This window comes from Perissodus microlepis, chromosome 18, assembly GCF_051167445.1.
Source record: "Perissodus microlepis isolate ML-2025 ecotype Zambia chromosome 18, ASM5116744v1, whole genome shotgun sequence".
NCBI classification, from domain to species: Eukaryota; Metazoa; Chordata; class Actinopteri; order Cichliformes; family Cichlidae; genus Perissodus; species Perissodus microlepis.
The window spans coordinates 34,677,242-34,697,951 of NC_140478.1; the positions used below are offsets into that span (position 1 = coordinate 34,677,242).

The 20,710-nt window shown below is 41.1% G+C and overlaps 2 protein-coding genes and 1 long non-coding RNA gene across 3 annotated transcripts; 2 read left to right on the forward strand and 1 right to left on the reverse strand.

Moving 5' to 3' along the window:
• The first annotated feature begins 9,692 nt into the window (after positions 1-9,692).
• LOC146368762 (general transcription factor II-I repeat domain-containing protein 2-like) lies at positions 9,693-10,982 on the forward strand. Its single transcript, XM_084913586.1, has one exon. The coding sequence runs from the start codon at positions 9,693-9,695 to the stop codon at positions 10,980-10,982; it is 1,290 nt and encodes a 429-aa protein (XP_084769712.1).
• Positions 10,983-13,860: 2,878 nt separating this feature from the next.
• On the forward strand, positions 13,861-16,171 carry LOC146368763 (tripartite motif-containing protein 16-like). Its single transcript, XM_084911674.1, has one exon. The coding sequence runs from the start codon at positions 14,096-14,098 to the stop codon at positions 15,758-15,760; it is 1,665 nt and encodes a 554-aa protein (XP_084767800.1). The 5' UTR covers positions 13,861-14,095; the 3' UTR covers positions 15,761-16,171.
• A 2,589-nt stretch (positions 16,172-18,760) lies between these two features.
• Positions 18,761-20,380, reverse strand: LOC146368764 (uncharacterized). Its single transcript, XR_014797539.1, has 2 exons — positions 20,032-20,380; positions 18,761-19,498 (listed from the first exon to the last, which is right to left on the reverse strand). It is a non-coding gene; the product is annotated as an uncharacterized LOC146368764 (long non-coding RNA).
• Positions 20,381-20,710: the final 330 nt, after the last annotated feature.

A 20,710-nucleotide genomic window follows, 5' to 3' on the forward strand; every position in this document is an offset into this window, starting at 1 on the left:
TTAATGGGCGTCTCGTCAGAGCTCTGTTAGCTGAAGCTGTCTGGAAATCTCCCCCGTGTAGTGAAACGGGCCTTGGATTTAACGCTCTCCGTCTCCGCTGCATGAGATCGTTTTCCTGCAGCTCTGTTGACATTTTCAGGTTGTTGTTGTGGGTCCAGCTGCTGTAGCATTTGGTCAGGGTCACATCAAAGATGGTAGAGGAGTGAGCAAAGATGGTAGAGGGGAGAGCAGGAGTCCAGGTCAGCCTCGGCAAAGCAGCCTGTAATCAAGCATAAAGAGAAAAAACAAAAACAAAACAAAAACAAAACAAAAACAGACGAACAGGAAAATGATGTTGTGTTGGCTGTGTTATTCGGAGAGGGGAGAAACACCGGGCCAGGCCCTGTGTCAGCCTTCTCTCCCCCTTTTTTTTGTTTTTTCTCACTATATAATCAACTCATAACCCACCAAGCTGACAGGACAACACAGGTACATGTTAAAATTCTTAAGATCATGTTTAAAAGCCCATAAAAGGAATTTTCTTTCATTCAGTAATCACTTGTATTAATCAATCAGCAGAAAACATGTCACAATTTGAATCTTTTAACCACTAAATTTGTCGTGTCATCACTGGTTGGTCAGACCAGTGTCTTTTTTGAAGATAAGTTGTTGTCCTGCAACCCAGAGAGTTTATTTGTTAGTAGTGGACAAACTTCATCATTTAACAACAGGTGTATGTTAAATTTCGCTGCTTTAACCTTGTTGGAAAATCTTCACGTGTTCATGAATGTAAGCTGTTTCTTCATTGCGTGTGTGTGCGTTTGTGGGTGGGTTATTTTAACTTTTTTCTCAAACAAGGCATTTCTTCTAACACGTGCCTTTCTCATACATTTCTCTGGTTGTGTGTGTGTTTTTATTTTGTTTCCCAAATTTTGATTTCCCACCTTAAATAACAGCATTCCATGTCTTCAGCCAGGAGTTAGGGCTTGCTTGTGAGATTCAGGGACACATGGTGCCAACAACAATTCAGTCAAAAACTTGCCTGCAAATTTCCAGTGATGGTAACCGATAACTGGAGGAGAAGATGTCCTTTAAGTTTCTTTTCGGGGTGGGGACAAAGTGAGGTCAAGCTGTAAACTTTTGAGCCAAAGCTTGGCCTGTCTGTCGTCCCAATTCTGTTTATGCTTTTGCCGCTGTACTCAGGTTTCCAGGTTGAGAGAAATCCACCTGTATTAACACACTAAAACATTCACTTAGTATTTCTTTTCTGAAAACATCAGCTCACTTCATCCGCCTAGATTTTACTCTCTCTCTCTCTCGGTGCATACTTCTCACAGTCAGGCAGTTGTCCCCTATGGGCATGCAGAGTTCCTGTCACACACACAGCTGAAATTCGTGCTTGATCACACCCTATATTATGATAAAACCAACAGTAAATCAAATGTAACCGCTTATATTATTGAGCTGAACCAAGAGTCAGTTAAAAATCTTATAAATCCTGCTTCACACCACAAAACTGAAACAAATGACAGCTGTACAGGGAGTGCAGAATTATTAGGCAAATGAGTATTTTGTCCACATCATTCTCTTCATGCATGTTGTCTTACTCCAAGCTGTATAGGCTCGAAAGCCTACTACCAATTAAGCATATTAGGTGATGTGCATCTCTGTAATGAGAAGGGGTGTGGTCTAATGACATCAACACCCTATATCAGGTGTGCATAATTATTAGGCAACGTCCTTTCCTTTGGCAAAATGGGTCAAAAGAAGGACTTGACAGGCTCAGAAAAGTCAAAAATAGTGAGATATCTTGCAGAGGGATGCAGCAGTCTCAAAATTGCAAAGCTTCTGAAGCGTGATCATCGAACAATCAAGCGTTTCATTCAAAATAGTCAACAGGGTCGCAAGAAGCGTGTGGAAAAACCAAGGCGCAAAATAACTGCCCATGAACTGAGAAAAGTCAAGCGTGCAGCTGCCAAGATGCCACTTGCCACCAGTTTGGCCATATTTCAGAGCTGCAACATCACTGGAGTGCCCAAAAGCACAAGGTGTGCAATACTCAGAGACATGGCCAAGGTAAGAAAGGCTGAAAGACGACCACCACTGAACAAGACACACAAGCTGAAACGTCAAGACTCGGCCAAGAAATATCTCAAGACTGATTTTTCTAAGGTTTTATGGACTGATGAAATGAGAGTGAGTCTTGATGGGCCAGATGGATGGGCCCGTGGCTGGATTGGTAAAGGGCAGAGAGCTCCAGTCCGACTCAGACGCCAGCAAGGTGGAGGTGGAGTACTGGTTTGGGCTGGTATCATCAAAGATGAGCTTGTGGGGCCTTTTCGGGTTGAGGATGGAGTCAAGCTCAACTCCCAGTCCTACTGCCAGTTTCTGGAAGACACCTTCTTCAAGCAGTGGTACAGGAAGAAGTCTGCATCCTTCAAGAAAAACATGATTTTCATGCAGGACAATGCTCCATCACACGCGTCCAAGTACTCCACAGCGTGGCTGGCAAGAAAGGGTATAAAAGAAGAAAAACTAATGACATGGCCTCCTTGTTCACCTGATCTGAACCCCATTGAGAACCTGTGGTCCATCATCAAATGTGAGATTTACAAGGAGGGAAAACAGTACACCTCTCTGAACAGTGTCTGGGAGGCTGTGGTTGCTGCTGCACGCAATGTTGATGGTGAACAGATCAAAACACTGACAGAATCCATGGATGGCAGGCTTTTGAGTGTCCTTGCAAAGAAAGGTGGCTATATTGGTCGCTGATTTGTTTTTGTTTTGTCTTTGAATGTCAGAAATGTATATTTGTGAATGTGGAGATGTTATATTGGTTTCACTGGTGAAAATAAATAATTGAAATGGGTATATATTTGTTTTTTGTTAAGTTGCCTAATAATTATACACAGTAATAGTCACCTGCACACACAGATATCCCCCTAAAATAGCTAAAACTGAAAACAAACTAAAAACTACTTCCAAAAACATTCAGCTTTGATATTAATGAGTTTTTTGGGTTCATTGAGAACATGGTTGTTGTTCAATAATAAAATTATTCCTCAAAAATACAACTTGCCTAATAATTCTGCACTCCCTGTATTTATCACTCAATCTCACTCTGCCGACTGAAGTGTCGGTCTAAATCATGCACGATTTGTCTCTTCTATATCAAAACCCAGCCAAACATCAAACATTCACCCTAGTCATTCAAAACCTTATTTGTAATATTATAATCACCAAACTCAGTGTCTTATTTACAGGTTTTTAACAGTATTTGCAAATCATAATTATAAAACTCAAAAAACACGTTAAACAGGAAGCAAAAGTCCTCTGTGCGCTTCACAGCAGCCACCTCATTTGCATGTTCACACACCGTCTAAAAATAGCTCGCAGCGCTGCAGCGCGCTGTCGTCACACACAGTCTCGTCTCACACACAGCTCTATTATTTTATATTACAAAGACATCTTATATTTACAATCACTGTCAGGCCTGACAGATTTAGCGCCTACACAATTTTGACAAATTTAAGTTAACGGTCCAACTGAAAAAGTCCAACTTTTTTGTGATCAATTAACCAGTATCTGTCCAACAGTTTCTGGCCTCATCTCTAAAGTCCCTAACTCAATTTAAAAGTGTCCAACACCCAAGGTCCAACCTTTGCTGCCCAAAAAAGCGCAGATACCGTTCCAAACGGTAAGGAGCATCTAACTCCTAGCTTATTCCAGGATGCCCCGTACCCCACAGTTAAGCCAAACTGAACTAACCCTGTTAGCTGACAGGTCAAGGTCGCGCGTCCACGGCCAGGAGGGAGCGTAACCTCCGGGCTATGCGCTTCTTAGCAGTCCAACTGCCGTTCTTGAAAAATTTATAATACTTTGAAACAACAGTCAACACCCCAAAACAAGTGTATGACTGACGCAGGTCCAACCTGTCTGACCAATGGGGACTCTAACCCACAAAATGACCAATTCCCTATCCAACTAAATTCACTCAGCAGTCCAACTGCTCTAACTACTCAGTACTGTCACAGTTCTCATGAGATTTTTCATCAAAATCAAAACAGACATCTACCAGTAATTTCAGTGAGTAGACTTCAATTTTGTCATGTCCAATTTGGCACACTTTGGAAATAATTCAACAGGTAGTGCCTTACCTTTGTATAAGCCGGCTTATGCCCACTCACGTCAGACCACTGGCTCGTGCCTGTCCGTTCGACAACCTCGGACCGTCCAAACCTCCAAAATTCCACCCCAATACCACAGGACGAGCCCCCAAACTGTTACGGATTCAAATATTGGGGATGGATACAAGAGGAAAAACCACAATAACAACACTGGTCCGGCCGGGTTGAGTCAAACGATGATTTTAATGATCACACGCGTGGGAGATGGACACCGTACGCAGACAGCATCAGATCTCAAAATGGTGGAGCATTGATCAAACTCTTATAGCCTCTAGTGGCCCCCACCTAATCATAAAAGCCTAAACATTCACATTCTTTCTCTCACACGGCGCCTAAGCTACGACCTTGGCTCCCTGTTTATCTGCTCCTGTTGAGATGGGACAGAAAACCTCTCCAGTATGTTCTGTTCTCTTCTAATCAGACAAATAAGGCGATGACTTTCTGCAAACAGTATTTCTCATAACTCAGCAGTATAATGCATCATAAAACAATATCATTCATTCACAATAAATCAGCAGTCTAATGTAATGCAACTCAGCTTAACAAATGCAATAGTTATCACCTTCTTCTAATTCAGGAGAATCATGCAAACTAAAACTACATAATAATTCACCATCTTTAATTAAGGGTCTAACATGGCATAAAATAATATTATAATCTGACAACACATATTTGAAATTAAAATCAGCTGAGGACCTCGGTGCTGCTGCATACACACCTCCACACCACGTTATACACCTGAACACCACACGGCTAGTGATGGAAATTCCAGCTCTTTTTAGAGAACCGGCTCTTTTGGCTCCTAACCGGCGCTTCAGGTTGTTTTGTTGCTTTAATTAATTTATTATCAACAAAAATATGAAATTGTGCACAAAAGGAATTACTAATGTAAAAAAAAAAGGTGGTTTTATTTATATATGTTTACATATAAATATATACGGTGGCCCCTAGAGACAAATCACGTACAAAGCCCAACATTGCCCCTAGCATCCTGGAGCACTTCCGTTGTGTTTTGTACATGTTTTGGAGTTTGTACGTGCTGCTTTGTCTCTAGGGGCCACAAGGTGTAGGTCTATTAGGTGTTGATGCTGGAGTGAAAAATTGCTGATGGACAAAAATGGACAAGAAAAGGTCAAAGCCATCGGGTCCTCGGTTTAGAAAAAAACAGAAAAGGAGAAACAAGCAAAAGATACAGGTAAGCAGATGCGTCTTTAGATAACGGCAGGTATTATGTATCCTGAAACAAGACAACATTCATTAGTAGGAATTGGGAAAATTTCCAAAAGATTATTGAATCTTTTGGACTGTTCAGCATAATATTTATTCGATTTTACAGTCCTGTGGTCTCAGCCTCAGATACTTATCAAATCAAACAAAGCTCATAAAAAAACAAACAGATGGACGCTGAATGAATTATTAGATTAATTGGAAGAGGTGTTTTATTGATTTGTCTGCTACTCTCAGTGTATGATGAATTATAATGGCTGTTTGTCATTTACTCTCTTTCTCTCACTATATCAAATATTTATCTGGTTAAATTCAGTATGGTCCCGATAGCAGTTTCCACAATAACATATGTTAATGTACAATCCTTAATTTGGTGTGTGTGTGTGTGTGTAGGTGTGTGTAGGTGTGTAGGTGTGTGTAGGTGTGTGTAGGTGTGTGTGTAGGTGTATAGGTGTGTGTGTGTGTGGGTGTGTGTGTGTGTGTAGGTGTGTGTGTGTGTGTGTGTGTGTGTGTTTGTGTGTGTGTGTGTGTGTGTGTGTGTGTGTGTGAGTGTGTGAGAGAGAGAGAGAGAGAGAGAGCAAGTCAGTGTGTGAGAGTGGGCGGGTATTAACATCTTCGCTGGGACCAAAACTTGGTAGTTTACTATACTCGTGGGGACAAACAGGCCTCACAGGGACCAAGATCCCAGTCCCCACGTGTTTGAAGGCATTTTTGAGACTCAAAATTTGGTTTTAGTGTCAGGGTTACAATTAGGTTATGGTTAGGTTTAGGGTAAGGGTCAGGGTTAGGCATTCATTTTTGATGGTTAGGGTAAGCAGCTAGCTTGTGTGTGTGCCTTTCCTGCCTTTACTCCATGTGCACCTAGAAGCAGTTGAGTCTTCCAGCCAAGTGGTTCACAAAACGTTCATTTCTCAAGGCTTCACACAGCGTGTGTGTGTAGGTGTGTGTGTGTGTGTGTGTGTGTGTGTGTGAGTGTGTGAGAGAGAGAGAGAGAGAGAGAGCGAGTCAGTGTGTGAGAGTGGGCGGGTATTAACATCTTCGCTGGGACCAAAACTTGGTAGTTTACTATACTCGTGGGGACAAACAGGCCTCACAGGGACCAAGATCCCAGTCCCCACGTGTTTGAAGGCATTTTTGAGACTCAAAATTTGGTTTTAGTGTCAGGGTTACAATTAGGTTATGGTTAGGTTTAGGGTAAGGGTCAGGGTTAGGCATTCATTTTTGATGGTTAGGGTAAGCAGCTAGCTTGTGTGTGTGCCTTTCCTGCCTTTACTCCATGTGCACCTAGAAGCAGTTGAGTCTTCCAGCCAAGTGGTTCACAAAACGTTCATTTCTCAAAGCTTCACACAGCGTGTGTGTGTGTGTGTGTGTGTGTGTGTGTGTGTGTGTGTGTGTGTGTGTGTGTGTGTGTGTGTGTGTGTGTGTGAGGGTATAATGAAGGTTGTCTTCATTACTTAACCATATAAACACACATGGGTGATTTTAATACTGATATTTAACTCATACAAAAGTTTGTTATGTTTTATTGAATGTTTGTTTATAATCCTCAGATTTACCCGTTCTTATATTTTGCTTGTTCTTATGTTATTATATTGTATTTTGCTTGCAGACAAGAATTTTGGATACGATTGTCTTACCTGTGATTTCTCTTGATTGTGTGTGAAATGTGCGTGTAGCTTAGTTCAGTATGTAACCCCAGACAGTGGTTTGGCTTCAGGGTAAATTAGCAGCAGTCTATAAAGGGCTGCCAGTTAACATCAGACGGCCTCTGATGTCCAAATGAAGCTTTCTGAAGCTTGGATTGAAAAACGGTTCATTACTCGAAGCTTTTCAACACAGTCCTGTTTGGTGACATCTGGTGGACAAAACTATGAAGCGCAGCTTGAATCTACAGCTTATAATGAACTGCTTCATTATGATTGCCCACTCTGCAGAGATGAACTGACAGCTTCTCTTTAATGTCACGTGACAGTTGTGTCTGATATCGGGCTGATATGGTGCTTTGAACATGTATTTGTTTTACGTGAAAAAAATTCTGTTACGTCGATTTTAATAATAAATAATTTAGATGAATAAAACGTTCTTGTGTAAACATGTGCCATGGTGTGTTCTCCTGTTGCTTCTGACTTCTTGCAGTTTGTTAGTAATAAAAAATACACTATATATATCAATGTAAAGCACAATATTATAATAGGTTGTGAGTATGCTTGTGCTGTGAGGTCACTGCCTCCACCTGATTATGTAATTAACCAGCAGACTGGTACATTTATATATAATATACTATAAGTTATATCATTATAATTATGTGTATATCATATTTCTTATGTACATTTTAGACCTGGGAGCAGAAATGCTGATGAACTGGTTTTTATTCAGGAACAGGCAGAGCGTCCTCTCTTCCTGGCTCCATGTCTATAATTATGTCACACACTGATTCGCTCCCACAAAATCACCAAAACACAGCACAAATCCCACCAATGATTCAATTCCTTATAAATCATTGAATCAGGTACTGAAGCAGTGACGTGCTGAATGAAGCTTCAGACGTCATTGATCACGTGACTCTGTTCAGTCAAACCAAGCCTCAGCACAGCGTTTCTGAAGCAGTGTGTTGATTTTTTGACACATGTGCCGGAGCTTCAGCTTCAAACGGGCCGTCACCATCAGAGTTGCTGGAACCATGTCCCACTACTGGCTACTCTGTTTTATTCTGTGTTAAGTTTCTGAATGTGAATTTTCTGTGTTAAGAATAACAAAGAAAATGTAATGAAGTGATTTTAAAGTTTAAAGTTTGTGTTAAATCTTGTAAATCAGACAGAGAGAGAGTTGAGGTGTGGGTGGATTTCAGATGATCAAATGTCAACAACCTGATTGGTGTGAAGATGTGACGTCCACTGAGGGAAGGGGGGAGAAAGGGTGAGCAGGTATAAAAGTGAGGTGAAGAAGAGATTCGGGGTTCTTCCCTTTTGTCCTCTGTGAGATGAGCAGTTCAGAAGTTTGGATCTAAGAGGTTCACAGTTCAAATTCCAGCAGAGACGCTAAAAGGAGAACCACAGTCCAACCTGTGAATGTTTTTAACCCTTTGTGAAACAACAAAGGCATAAATATGATCATATAAATATTATCTACTGGGTCAGACTCATGGGATCAGGGATTAGAACTCCTTTTATCAGAGAGATGAAATCTACTTCCTGTACAGGGTTTTTTTGTGGGCCTACCGATCGACAGAAACTAGAGTCAATAAAAAAAATGGACATTGGCTCAATGTGTGTGTGGCACAGGGAAACAAGGACTGAGCGCTGTGTAGTCCCACATAAAGTCAGACACCTGCTCACCCTAGGTGGACCATGGCATGGTCTATATGGAGGATACAGACACTGCTGATAAAATGTCTTTACTTTAGGAGGCTGTGGCTCAGAGTACATTCACATAATGCCTTTGAATAAATGTAAAAAGCTTGTTTTTCTCCTGCTTTGATTTCTTTGTCCAGGTAGAAATTCTGCTTTTTGCCTCTAAAATCTGAAACAGTTTGAAACAAAGTTTGGCGCTCTAATCCTCTCTGTGTTTTTCCTTTGGTCAGATGGTGATATTGAATGAAATATTCCAGTATTCAGTAGCTCAGCAGCTTTGTAACATGTGGTTTTGCACACTGTTCAAACCTCAGATGTTTGTGTAAACAAGTGTGGAGGACACAAACTCACGGGGGGAGGAACGACATTTACTGTTGATGTGTCTGACATTTAGTCTCCATGAGTTCTCATAAGACTGAAGAACTCTGTGATCTCTAACATGCAGCTGTATGTTTTGAAATTATGTGTCTCATTCTCTGGACCAGTGGTCCCCAAACTACGGCCTCCACATTTGACCCAGCCCCCTGAACAATATTAGAGATGCATTATTATTTTTTCAGTCTGGCCACGTGATCGACACTAATGCACCCATAGCACACTGGGGTGTAGTGGGCCTGCCCGACTGAATCTCTGGAAATGTTTCCTCATGTTAATAAAGCTCATTTGATTTGAATTGTGAACCGCGCTAAAAAAATTTTTTTGCTACTACGACCTCACTTTGCCCAGAACGTGAACGTGACCCCCCCAGAACGCAATAATGTTAGGTAAGAGAAAAATTGCTTCAGAATGCAGGGTATTTAACCTGCAGTGGACACACGATTATTTTTTTCTTCAATGCAAAGAAAAGGCTGTTTGTCTCATCCAACACGTGGCGGTATTCAAAGAATACAATCTGCGCCGACATTATGAATGCCGTCACAAAGACAAGTATGATAGCTTGCAAGGCCAAATGCGAACAGACAAAATCTCAAAGTTAAAAAGTGGACTGTTAGCTCAGCAGACTGCATTTGTACGCCAAACTCAGCTGAACCAGTCATCAGTTCGGGCCAGCTTTCGTGTTGCTCAACTGATAGCAAGCTACGGTAAACCTTTCACTGAGGGAGAGTTTGTCAAGAAATGTTTGAATGTTGTTGTGGAGGAGGTGTGTCCCGATAAGAAAGATGTCTATAATGCTGTGAGTCTATCGGCGAGCACAATCACCAGAGGCGTGGAAGAAATAGGGGGTAATGTATATGCCCAGCTGCAGCAAAAGACGAAAGAATTTGACTTTTTTTCATTAGCACTGGATGAGAGCACGGACGTGCAGGACACAGCGCAGCTTCTTATTTTTGTTCGTGGAGTTAGCGCAAACTTTGAGATGTGTGAGGAGCTGGCAGCCCTCCAAAGTCTGAAAGGCACTACGACGGGGGAGGATATTTTCGACAAAGTATGTCAAACAATGGAAGAGTTGGATCTGGACTGGGCAAAGCTTGCTAGCATCACGACTGACGGGGCTCCTTGTATGGTGGGCGCATCTCGGGGCCTAATAGGACGCATGAACCGCGAGATGGAAGAACGGGGTCTCACCGCCCCTCTACAAGTCCACTGCATAATTCACCAGCAAGCGCTTTGCTGCAAAGTGTGGAAGTGGGATTCTGTCATGAAGGCTGTGGTATCATGCATAAACTTCATCAGAGCAAATGGACTTAAACACAGGCAGTTCCAACAATTCCTGTCTGAACTGGAATCTGCGTACGGAGATGTGCTGCACTACACAGAGGTCCGATGGTTGAGCCGCGGCAGAGTTTTGAGGCGTTTTTACGAACTGCTACCCGAAATTAACGCATTTCTTCATTCAAAAGGCAAAACGGTCCCAGAGCTGATCGACCCAGAATGGAAGTGGCACCTCGCATTTCTAACAGACGTGACGGAAATGCTGAACGGCCTTGACTTGCAGCTACAAGGCCAGGGGAAACTCATTTGCGACATGTATTCCCACATAAAAGCATTTGAGTTGAAACTAGCGCTGCTTTTGGAACAAGTGAAAAAGCACAACTTCACCCATCCCCCTGCTACCCAAAACCTTTCTGCAGAGAACCCAGCGGTCCTGTTCCCAGCTGAAAAGTGTGTGGAAGCACTGGAAATGCTGAAGGCGGAGGTCAGTGTGCGCTTCCGTCAACTACATGTTCATGCAAAAGAAACCCGTCTTTTCCAAAACCCCTTTGTTGCCGACATCGATGAAGCCCAGCCTTTTTATTAGGGGTGGATTTTTATAATCGATTTATCGATTAAAATCGATTCTGACGTGGAAATCGATTCATTAAAATCCTGAATTCGTTTTTCAATATAAATTTATTTTGCCCGAAATTCCAGAATCTCAGGTGAAACCTCACAAAATTTCAACAACCACCAAACAGCTAAGACAGTAAATGAGAGCAGGAACACGGATTCTGCACAAAGACGTAAACACAAAACTCGGACCCGCCGTCGGATCAGAATCAGTGAGATGTCGCCTTTCTCACCGACTGCACGGACACGGTCGGGGCTGAAAGCCGACAGCTCGCTGATTCTGATGTTTCGGCGGGTCCGCGCTTTGTGTTTACGCCCTTTTTGCACTGATTCTGAAGCTGTTAGTTTTATCTCTCTCCAAACAATATTGACCGAACCAGCAGCAAAAGAAGATCCAAACTACGCTTCACATAAACATCGTCATGAATTCACTCTGACTTTTGCTGTTTTGCTTCCACCACAATAAAATCACACCTCATACACAGCTCTCTCTCTCTCTCTCTCTGTCTCTGTACTTCAAGAAAAGTTTCCCCTAAAAATCTGTTTTCTTCATTATTCGCTTGCTTGTTAGGCACGAATCTACCGTTGTTTACAGCGCTGTCGGACGCTGTTTTTTTTTTTTTTCGTTTTACATACTTCCGAAAAGAAAACCTAATTTCTGCCGTTCAATACTGAACAAACTTAAACTTAAAATTATGCAAAATGCAAAACGCTTAGCGTGTCTCTAATAAAACCTCTGTAACTTCAGAGGTAATGTTCATATGTTGATTAATGGTTTTCTTTCGTTTTTGATGTACTGCAGAATATTTTTATAAAATCCCAGGCCAGGAAAACCGCCTTCATGTTTTTCTGTGTTTTATCTTCAGCTACTTTGACACAAAGGCATCTGCTGTGATGCTCACACCTTTGATAAAGTCTGGAAAGTGTCAGCTTCCTTCCTATAGATACAAAAATATGTAAATGTACTGATCTGAATTATAATATTTCTGACTGTCAAAATTTCCCAGATTCAAATCGAATTGAATCGAATCGAATAGAATCGATTCGGGGATCGAATCGATTCGGGACCTTGTGAATCGGAATTGAATCGATTCTAGAAATCAGTGACGATACCCAGCCCTACTTTTTATCAGTTTGAGCTGGCCGAGTTACAGAACTCTGATGTTCTGAAAGACGCATTCAAGCCCAACAGTCTCCTTGACTTCTATGCCGCCCTCCCAAATGACACGTACCCTAACATAAAAAACACGCAATGAAGATGTCCACACTTTTTGGCAGCACGTATATCTGCGAGCAAACCTTTTCACGCATGAAACTCATGAAAACTCCGATGAGATCAAGATTGACAGATGAACATCTGCATCAGTGTTTGAGACTGGCTGTGACTAGAATGGAACCGGACACTCAACTTCTCACCGGCCAGATGCAGGCCCACAGTTCACACTGATGAACATACAGTACATAGGTAAGCTCACTTTTGTGACTTGAATGAGTTATTCTGAGTATAAACAAATAGAATCATAATAAAATCTACTGGGATAAAATCCATCTCCACAACCATTGAAAAAAGCTTGTGAAAATGTTTTGTGCTGTGTAGGTGCTGTATCACTTAGTTCGGTTTCTCAGCCTGCTTGCTTTGTGGTTTTCAGAGGGAAGTTGGTGAGAGAGAGCAAACAGTGGTGTCTACTAGGCTACCCTACTGGAACCTACAAAACTGGATTATAAGGAAAGAACACAAGAACTTTGAGAGACTGCTCATATGAGTCATTTAAGAGATTCTGCTCTGACAACTGAAGCGTAAGATTGTGCACGGCACAACAGAAACTTTCTTTCTGTGAAGAACCCAGAGAGGGTTATTTGATTATTTATTGATGTCATAAATAGTGTTATTAAGTATTTCCTAAGTTAATTTTTTCTGTTAAGAACCCAGAGAGGGTTATTTGATCTCGGAAAGGGTTATTAATATTTGGTTATGTGTGGCTTTCTGGAAAACAATAAATGTTTACATTTCGGCAAACCTGCGATCGTCACACTTTTTCTGTTACAAACTGACCCTGGCCCCCCATCAGAGAAGGAAAAAGTTTGGGGACCCCTGCTCTGGACTTTACTAGACAACGAGTGAAGAACAGATAACGAATATCATCTTTAAAGTGATGAATAATAACTCTGCCTCTGTCTTCATAAAAAGATCGTACTTCTGAAAGGTCAGAGGGCAGCATCCACTCTGGTTTTACACAGTTTTGCAGGTTTAGCTCTTCTGAAGTTCAGCACCTGCTTTTTCAACCAATCAGAAGCCAGTATTGTAGAGAGTTCATATTTCTTTTCATGCAATTGAATAATTTTGAATGTTTAGGTGAATATTTATATTTAGAGTATTTTCTCGATCAGTGTCTTCAGTCCTGACCCTGAGTGCGTACATTTAAAAATAAAGTGATATAACTTCTTTTACATTACTGTGAACTTCTTGTACAGTTTGACAGCTGATTGTTGCTAAATGTAAATATTTGTTACTATTTAATGATCATAATCTCATTTGAACATAGGTTTGATTTAGTGGAGTCAGTTGTTCCCATGCATCATTCTGTAAGTGTGAGAATGAACTAAGATTAGAAAATGTCAAAATATAAAGTTTGATTTATTTTTATTCATCACAGCATCCTAAACTTTGCTGAACTTTTTCAAATATAAAATGAACTCGCTGAGTGTTGACTGTCATAACTCAAGAAAAGTTAAACTGGGCTGTCCCAGTTGAAACTAATTTTAACAGTTTAAACCAGTTACACCAGTTTAACTGTGTCAGATTTGTTACTGCATGCTGTAACCAAACATAACACACCCTGCATCATGTGATTGGCTCTTGGTCGCTCTGTAAGAATATTTCTTTAGTGCCTCCCTTCACAGATGTGTCTGTATCAGGATGGGTCTAAACAACATGGTGTAAATGCAGTTGCTGGTGAGCCTCATTTCCTGTAGGAGGTGAACAAGAGCAGAGATCTGTTTCCCTTCAGAGCACAGAGGTTGTTTCTGTTCAGAGGAAGTGAAACTGTCTGACAGCCACTGAGAGACGGTGAAACGGCACAGCACATGAATCAAATGGATCAAACAAAATTCTGCTGTTCAGTCTGTTTGGATCTACTGAAGGATCCGGTGACTATTCCCTGTGGACACAGCTACTGCATGAACTGTATTAAAAGCTTCTGGGATGAAGAGGAAAAGAAGAAACTCTACAGCTGCCCTCAGTGCCGGAGGACTTTCACAGCGAGGCCTGTCCTGGAGAAAAACACCATGTTAGCAGATTTAGTGGAGGAGCTGAAGAAGACTGGACTCCAAGCTGCTCCTGCTGATCACTGCTATGCTGGACCTGAAGATGTGGCCTGTGATTTCTGCACTGGCATGAAGCTAAAAGCTGTGAAATCCTGTCTGGTGTGTTTGGTCTCTTACTGTGAGAAACACCTTCAGCCTCATTATGATGTGTTTCAATTAAAGAGACACAAGCTGGTGGAGCCCTCCAAGAAGCTCCAGGAGAACATCTGCTCTCGTCATGATGAGGTGATGAAGATGTTCTGCCGTACTGATCAGCAGAGTATCTGTTATCTCTGCCCTGTGGATGAACATAAAGGCCACGACACAGTCTCAGCTGCAGCAGAAAGGACTGAGAGGCAGAGAGAGCTGGAGGTGAGTCGACAAAACATCCAGCAGAGAATCCAGGACAGAGAGAAAGATGTGAAGCTGCTTCAACAGGAGGTGGAGGCCATCAATCAGTCTGCTGATCAAACAGTGGAGCACAGTGAGAAGATCTTCACTGAGCTGATCCATCTCATCCAGAAAAGAAGCTCTGATGTGAAGCAGCAGATCAGATCCCAGCAGGAAACTGAAGTCAGTCGAGTCAAAGAGCTTCAGGAGAAGCTGGAGCAGGAGATCACTGAGCTGAAGAGGAAAGATGCTGAGCTGAAGCAGCTCTCACACACAGAGGATCACATCCAGTTTCTACACAACTACCCCTCACTGTCAGCACTCAGTGAGTCTACAGACTCATCCAGCATCAATATCCGTCCTCTGAGCTACTTTGAGGATGTGACAGCAGCTGTGTCAGAGGTCAGAGATAAACTACAGGACATTCTGAGAGAGGAATGGACAAACATCTCACTGACAGTCACTGAAGTGGATGTTTTACTGTCAGATCCACCAGAGCCAAAGACCAGAGCTGGATTCTTAAAATATTCATGTGAAATCACACTGGATCCAAACACAGCACACAAACTGCTGTTATTATCAGAGGGGAACAGAAAAGCAACATTCAATTTTCTTGGAAAGTCTTATTCTGATCATCCAGACAGATTCACTGACAGGTTTCAGGTCCTGAGTAGAGAGAGTCTGACTGGACGTTGTTACTGGGAGGTGGAGTGGAGAGGGGGAGGAGTTTATGTAGCAGTCGCATACAAGAATATCAGCAGAAAAGGAGGGGGTAATGAATGCTGGTTTGGACTTAATGACAAATCTTGGTCATTAGATTGTATCAACAACAGTTATACATTTCGGTACAACAACATCCAAACTCGTGTCTCAGGTCCTCGTTCCTCCAGAGTAGGAGTGTACCTGGATCACAGAGCAGGTATTTTGTCCTTCTACAGCGTCTCTGAAACCATGACTCTCCTCCACAGAGTCCAGACCACATTCACTCAGCCGCTCTATGCTGGACTTTGGCTTTATGATTATGGAGCCACTGCTGAGTTGATTAAAGTGAAATAGACTGAAGTCTTTCATATTGTGTGTTTAAATCTGTATTTTAGTTTCATTTTATTTTCTCTCCATCATTTCTGCACAGAGATCAGCTGTCAGTCAAACATTATGGGTGGTACCTCCACATCTTCTAGTTGTTCTCTTGATGTTTCTGAGTTTTTAAAGGAGATCTTTCCTGTGACTGTTTATGGAGGCTATCACTGCTCATCATCATTTTGATTTACTAAAATATTTCTCCACATGAAAATGTAAACTTCTCTATCCTCTAAATGTTTCTGGAATATTTGTATTGAAAAATGTCGACATTTCTCTTTATGAGTATGGCAGACCATGTGTGTGTGTTTGTGTTTGTTTTTGTCAAAATCATCAAACAAATGAGGAAAAACTGTGATTTTAATGAATGAATTCATATATTGTGTTGATGTTTTATTGTGTGAATAAACTGGAAGGTTTGACTATAAATCAAACTTTGAACAAAGTCTTTTCTTCTGTCTTCATTCCAGGATCTCACTCAAATCTGATGCAGAAAATATGAAACTAATCTGAGAGAATAACTGAAGCAGTTTTCCTCCTGAAGCATCACAAAGTTCAGAGTTCATGTTTAGAGCAGAAGATTCAGCAGTCGCTCTGTGACCTTTCAACTTTCTTCACTAAAACAGCTTCATTACAGAGAAACAAGTCACATTTTCTTGATGTTCTTAAGTCCTTTCAGATGTTTTTAATGGTCCTTGAATGCAGCATCAGTGTCGCAGGTTTAAAAGGTCACTTTCTGTTGTGTTCAAAGATTTCCTTCAGATATGGTCTTTAATCAGTAAAGCCAGTGATACAGCAGTGTCATTAGCTGTGTTATTGGCACCAGGCTGTGTTTATGTATGTATTTAATTCTGTCTGAGGATGTCTTCAGCATGAAATGATCATTTGCTCAGCTGCTGTGTCTCATCTCTTATCAGACATTGGTTGGAACAGAGTTTTGTTGCTGACCATCTGACAAGAGGGTGAAGAAAAGCTTCAGGCTTCATTTGGACACTACGTTGGACAGAAGTCTCCACAAAAATGACTCAGAAACACAAATATTATTAATGAAAGTCCAAATGTCAAAAAGGGGTCATACATGATCCTGAGAAATGTCCTTGAACATTTGAACATGAGTCAGAGGATTGTCAGGTTTCTACACTGCATCGTGGCATCAAGCCTGAGATGTCTGTGTAAACAAGTATGGAGGACACAAATGCACAGACGCAGTCGAGCTGTTTACTGCTGATGAGGAAGGAAAATAGTCTGTTGGATATTAAAGCAGCATTTATTAGAGTAAGAACAGATACTTGTGTCCTTCATTTGATCCCCGTCAATTTACAGAAGACTTAAGGACCCTTTGACTTCTAACATACAGCTGCATGTTTACAATTTTATTATTTATTTATTGATTTCTAGCAAAGCGAGACTTTACTGATTAAAGACATATAATCAGACATATTACTGTTACTCTCTGAAAAAGACTCACATAAAGCAGATTTATCACAAGCAAACATCAAGACACATCCTTCATGGCTTAAAGTTGCAGTGGGACTCTTTCGCCATCTGGTGGTTGTAACAGTTATGACAACTCTTCCTGCATATATGTCCCTCCTCAGTGTGAAGAAGACTGGACTCCAAGCTGCTCCTGCTGATCACTGCGTGTTCCTCCTGTGTCTAAAATCTATTTCCATTATGAATCAGGAAACTGTTTGCACCAATCATAAAGCCAATAAAATACGTCACACACTAAGAAATAACAAAAAGGAATTGTGGATTTCAAGGAGATTTTTCCCTCGTTTTTTGAAATTATAAGAATACAAACTAATGCAAGACTGTCATGTTTTCATAAGTTTGTAGAGACACTGTTCTGTTGTATTCTAGGACATCAGTCACCTTTTTAAATGCATGCTCGTCCTCCTCATCATCATCATCATCATCAGCACCCATGACCTCCTTTTAGTCTTTGTTTTGTTATTTTTCAGAGTTCAGGAGACGTTCTTATGGGATTTCCACAGTGTACAAGTACTGTTTAGACCCTTTACCTAAAAGAAAAGAGTAAAGTACAAAGTAGATTTACTCACTGCAGGAAAATAATGCCTCAATCTGATATATTGTCTTATATGACAAACTGAAAGTGATGCATCAAAGTGTAAGCAGCATTTTCCTGTTACAGCTGGTCTAGATGGAACTGATCTGATCTCCTTTATGTACAGGTAGATATCCAGTGGGTTTGCTAAGGGTCACAGATGAGGGGCTGTGTGAGATGTTTAATGGGAAAGGAAATAAAACCATTGTTCCAGACCTGCAGCTAAGATACTCGAGTATCTTCAAATATGAAGCTGAGTATTACTTCCATACTTTCCTCCACTGCTGATGACCTTGTTACCTGCTGCTCCCTGTTAATGATCAGCCTCAGTTCTGATAGTAAACTGTTGGCTCTCGTTCTGTCAGGTTGTCGCTCAGTGACGTCTTGTTTTCATTTTCCTTCTTCTTCAAATGTGTCTTCCTTTAACTCTTTGCTTTTGTTTCTTCTTCAAACACCAAATGATACACGTGCTGCACCTCTGATGGTTTGTCAGAGAGCAGAACAATTTACATTACAGAGAATATTTTACAGTTGAACATAAACTTTCACTTTTTTCCTCTAAAGTGTGCTCACTGGTTTTTCCAGCTGCTGTGAGATGTTTATGCCTGACTGTAAAGATGGAAATAAACACAGATGGAAACACTGAGTCAGAGTGTTGCTGCTGGTTAGTCAGTATACAGGGAGTGCAGAATTATTAGGCAAGTTGTATTTTTGAGGAATAATTTTATTATTGAACAACAACCATGTTCTCAATGAACCCAAAAAACTCATTAATATCAAAGCTGAATGTTTTTGGAAGTAGTTTTTAGTTTGTTTTTAGTTTTAGCTATTTTAGGGGGATATCTGTGTGTGCAGGTGACTATTACTGTGCATAATTATTAGGCAACTTAACAAAAAACAAATATATACCCATTTCAATGATTTATTTTTACCAGTGAAACCAATATAACATCTCCACATTCACAAATATACATTTCTGACATTCAAAAACAAAAACAAATCAGCGACCAATATAGCCACCTTTCTTTGCAAGGACACTCAAAAGCCTGCCATCCATGGATTCTGTCAGTGTTTTGATCTGTTCACCATCAACATTGCGTGCAGCAGCAACCACAGCCTCCCAGACACTGTTCAGAGAGGTGTACTGTTTTCCCTCCTTGTAAATCTCACATTTGATGATGGACCACAGGTTCTCAATGGGGTTCAGATCAGGTGAACAAGGAGGCCATGTCATTAGTTTTTCTTCTTTTATACCCTTTCTTGCCAGCCACGCTGTGGAGTACTTGGACGTGTGTGATGGAGCATTGTCCTGCATGAAAATCATGTTTTTCTTGAAGGATGCAGACTTCTTCCTGTACCACTGCTTGAAGAAGGTGTCTTCCAGAAACTGGCAGTAGGACTGGGAGTCAAGCTCAACTCCCAGTCCCAGTAGGACTGGGAGTTGAGCTGCATTTACTCCTTATGCAGCATAAGGAGTAAATACAGAATATTAACCAAAGTTGTGATTAAAACACCTTTTACAAATGCACAAAAAAACCCAAAAAAGAAATCTTTCTACCTTCTGCAAAGTTCATCGCCCCAGAAAAGACAAGAGCAGCAAATTCTCCGACACTGAAACCTGCAGCAGCGACACACATCTCAATGGCCTGTGTACAGCAGGAAACAAGTCAAAAAAAATAAAAATAAAAATGTAACAGCCTCCCGATTATGACCGATATATCATTTATGTCACTGATACATCCGTAACTGAAATTAACTCAGAACAATTTGTTTATTTTTTAAATGGTCATTCAGAAGCAGAAGATTATTTACGGTGATGTTTTTGGTGGGAGTGAAACAACAATCTACTGATAAAAACAATAAAAACAAGATGTGATAATAAGAAATAACCACTGTTGGAAGCCTTATTTACTCTATCGCCTTAATCAGGTGCAGTAATTAAAGTTGAAATGAGAAACTTTGCATTTGAAAGATGCTCTTCTACTGGGCGCTCAAAATGCTTTCTTACAACAAGCATCATTCATCCACACCTTCATACATAATGTGCGCATATTTTAAATATAAATTAATATTACTGTAGCAGTATTTATTTTTTTTATTAAAAAGATAAAATGGCCACATTTAAGAAGGCAGGACCTGCAGTTATTGTCCTTTTTCCAGACATTTATCTGGCACTTACTTTGGGGTTTTCTTGGTTGAGTCTCTCCACAGCAGCCAGGGAGGTGACAAACACCGCCGGCTGACAGTGAACCGTTTTCTGCAGCTCAAATTCAAATTCAAATTTTATTTGTCACGTACACAGTCACACACAGTACAATATGCAGTGAAATGCTTAGACAACTGCTCGTGACCTAAAGAAAAAAAGAAAAGGCTATGAATAAGATAGGAAATAAATATGAAAATTAAAAAGGGGTAAATTTAACTAGGAAGGAATAAAATAAAATATATAAATTAAAGTTAAAAAAATAAAATAACTGTACAACAAAATACACAATACACAGTATAGAACTATATAAGAATGTATGAAGAAAGCTCGTCCTCGGGGCCCTCCAGACACAGAGACAGCAGGTCGTAACCCAGGATCTTCTGGGCTACGGTGAACATTTCTTTAACGTTGGGGTATTTCAAAAGTCCTCTGCCCATGCCCACAAACTGGCTGCCCTGACCGGGGAAGAGGAGCACGGAGCAGCCGCTGGGGTCTTTTTTGGGTCTCCGCTGAGGTTCGCTGTTCGGGGGAGAAGCGGGGGCTTCAGCCGGAGGAGGGTAATCTCCAGCCGTGGAACCGGGCTTGTTGGTGGACAGCGTCCTGCTCAGAGAGACCAGCGACCTGACCTTCCCTCTGGAAGATGCTGCCATCC

Excerpts from the sequence above, each read along its gene's own strand:
- LOC146368762 (XM_084913586.1), top strand. The coding sequence starts at position 9,693 with ATGCGAACAGACAAAATCTCAAAGTTAAAAAGTGGACTGTTAGCTCAG.
- LOC146368763 (XM_084911674.1), top strand. The coding sequence starts at position 14,096 with ATGAATCAAATGGATCAAACAAAATTCTGCTGTTCAGTCTGTTTGGAT.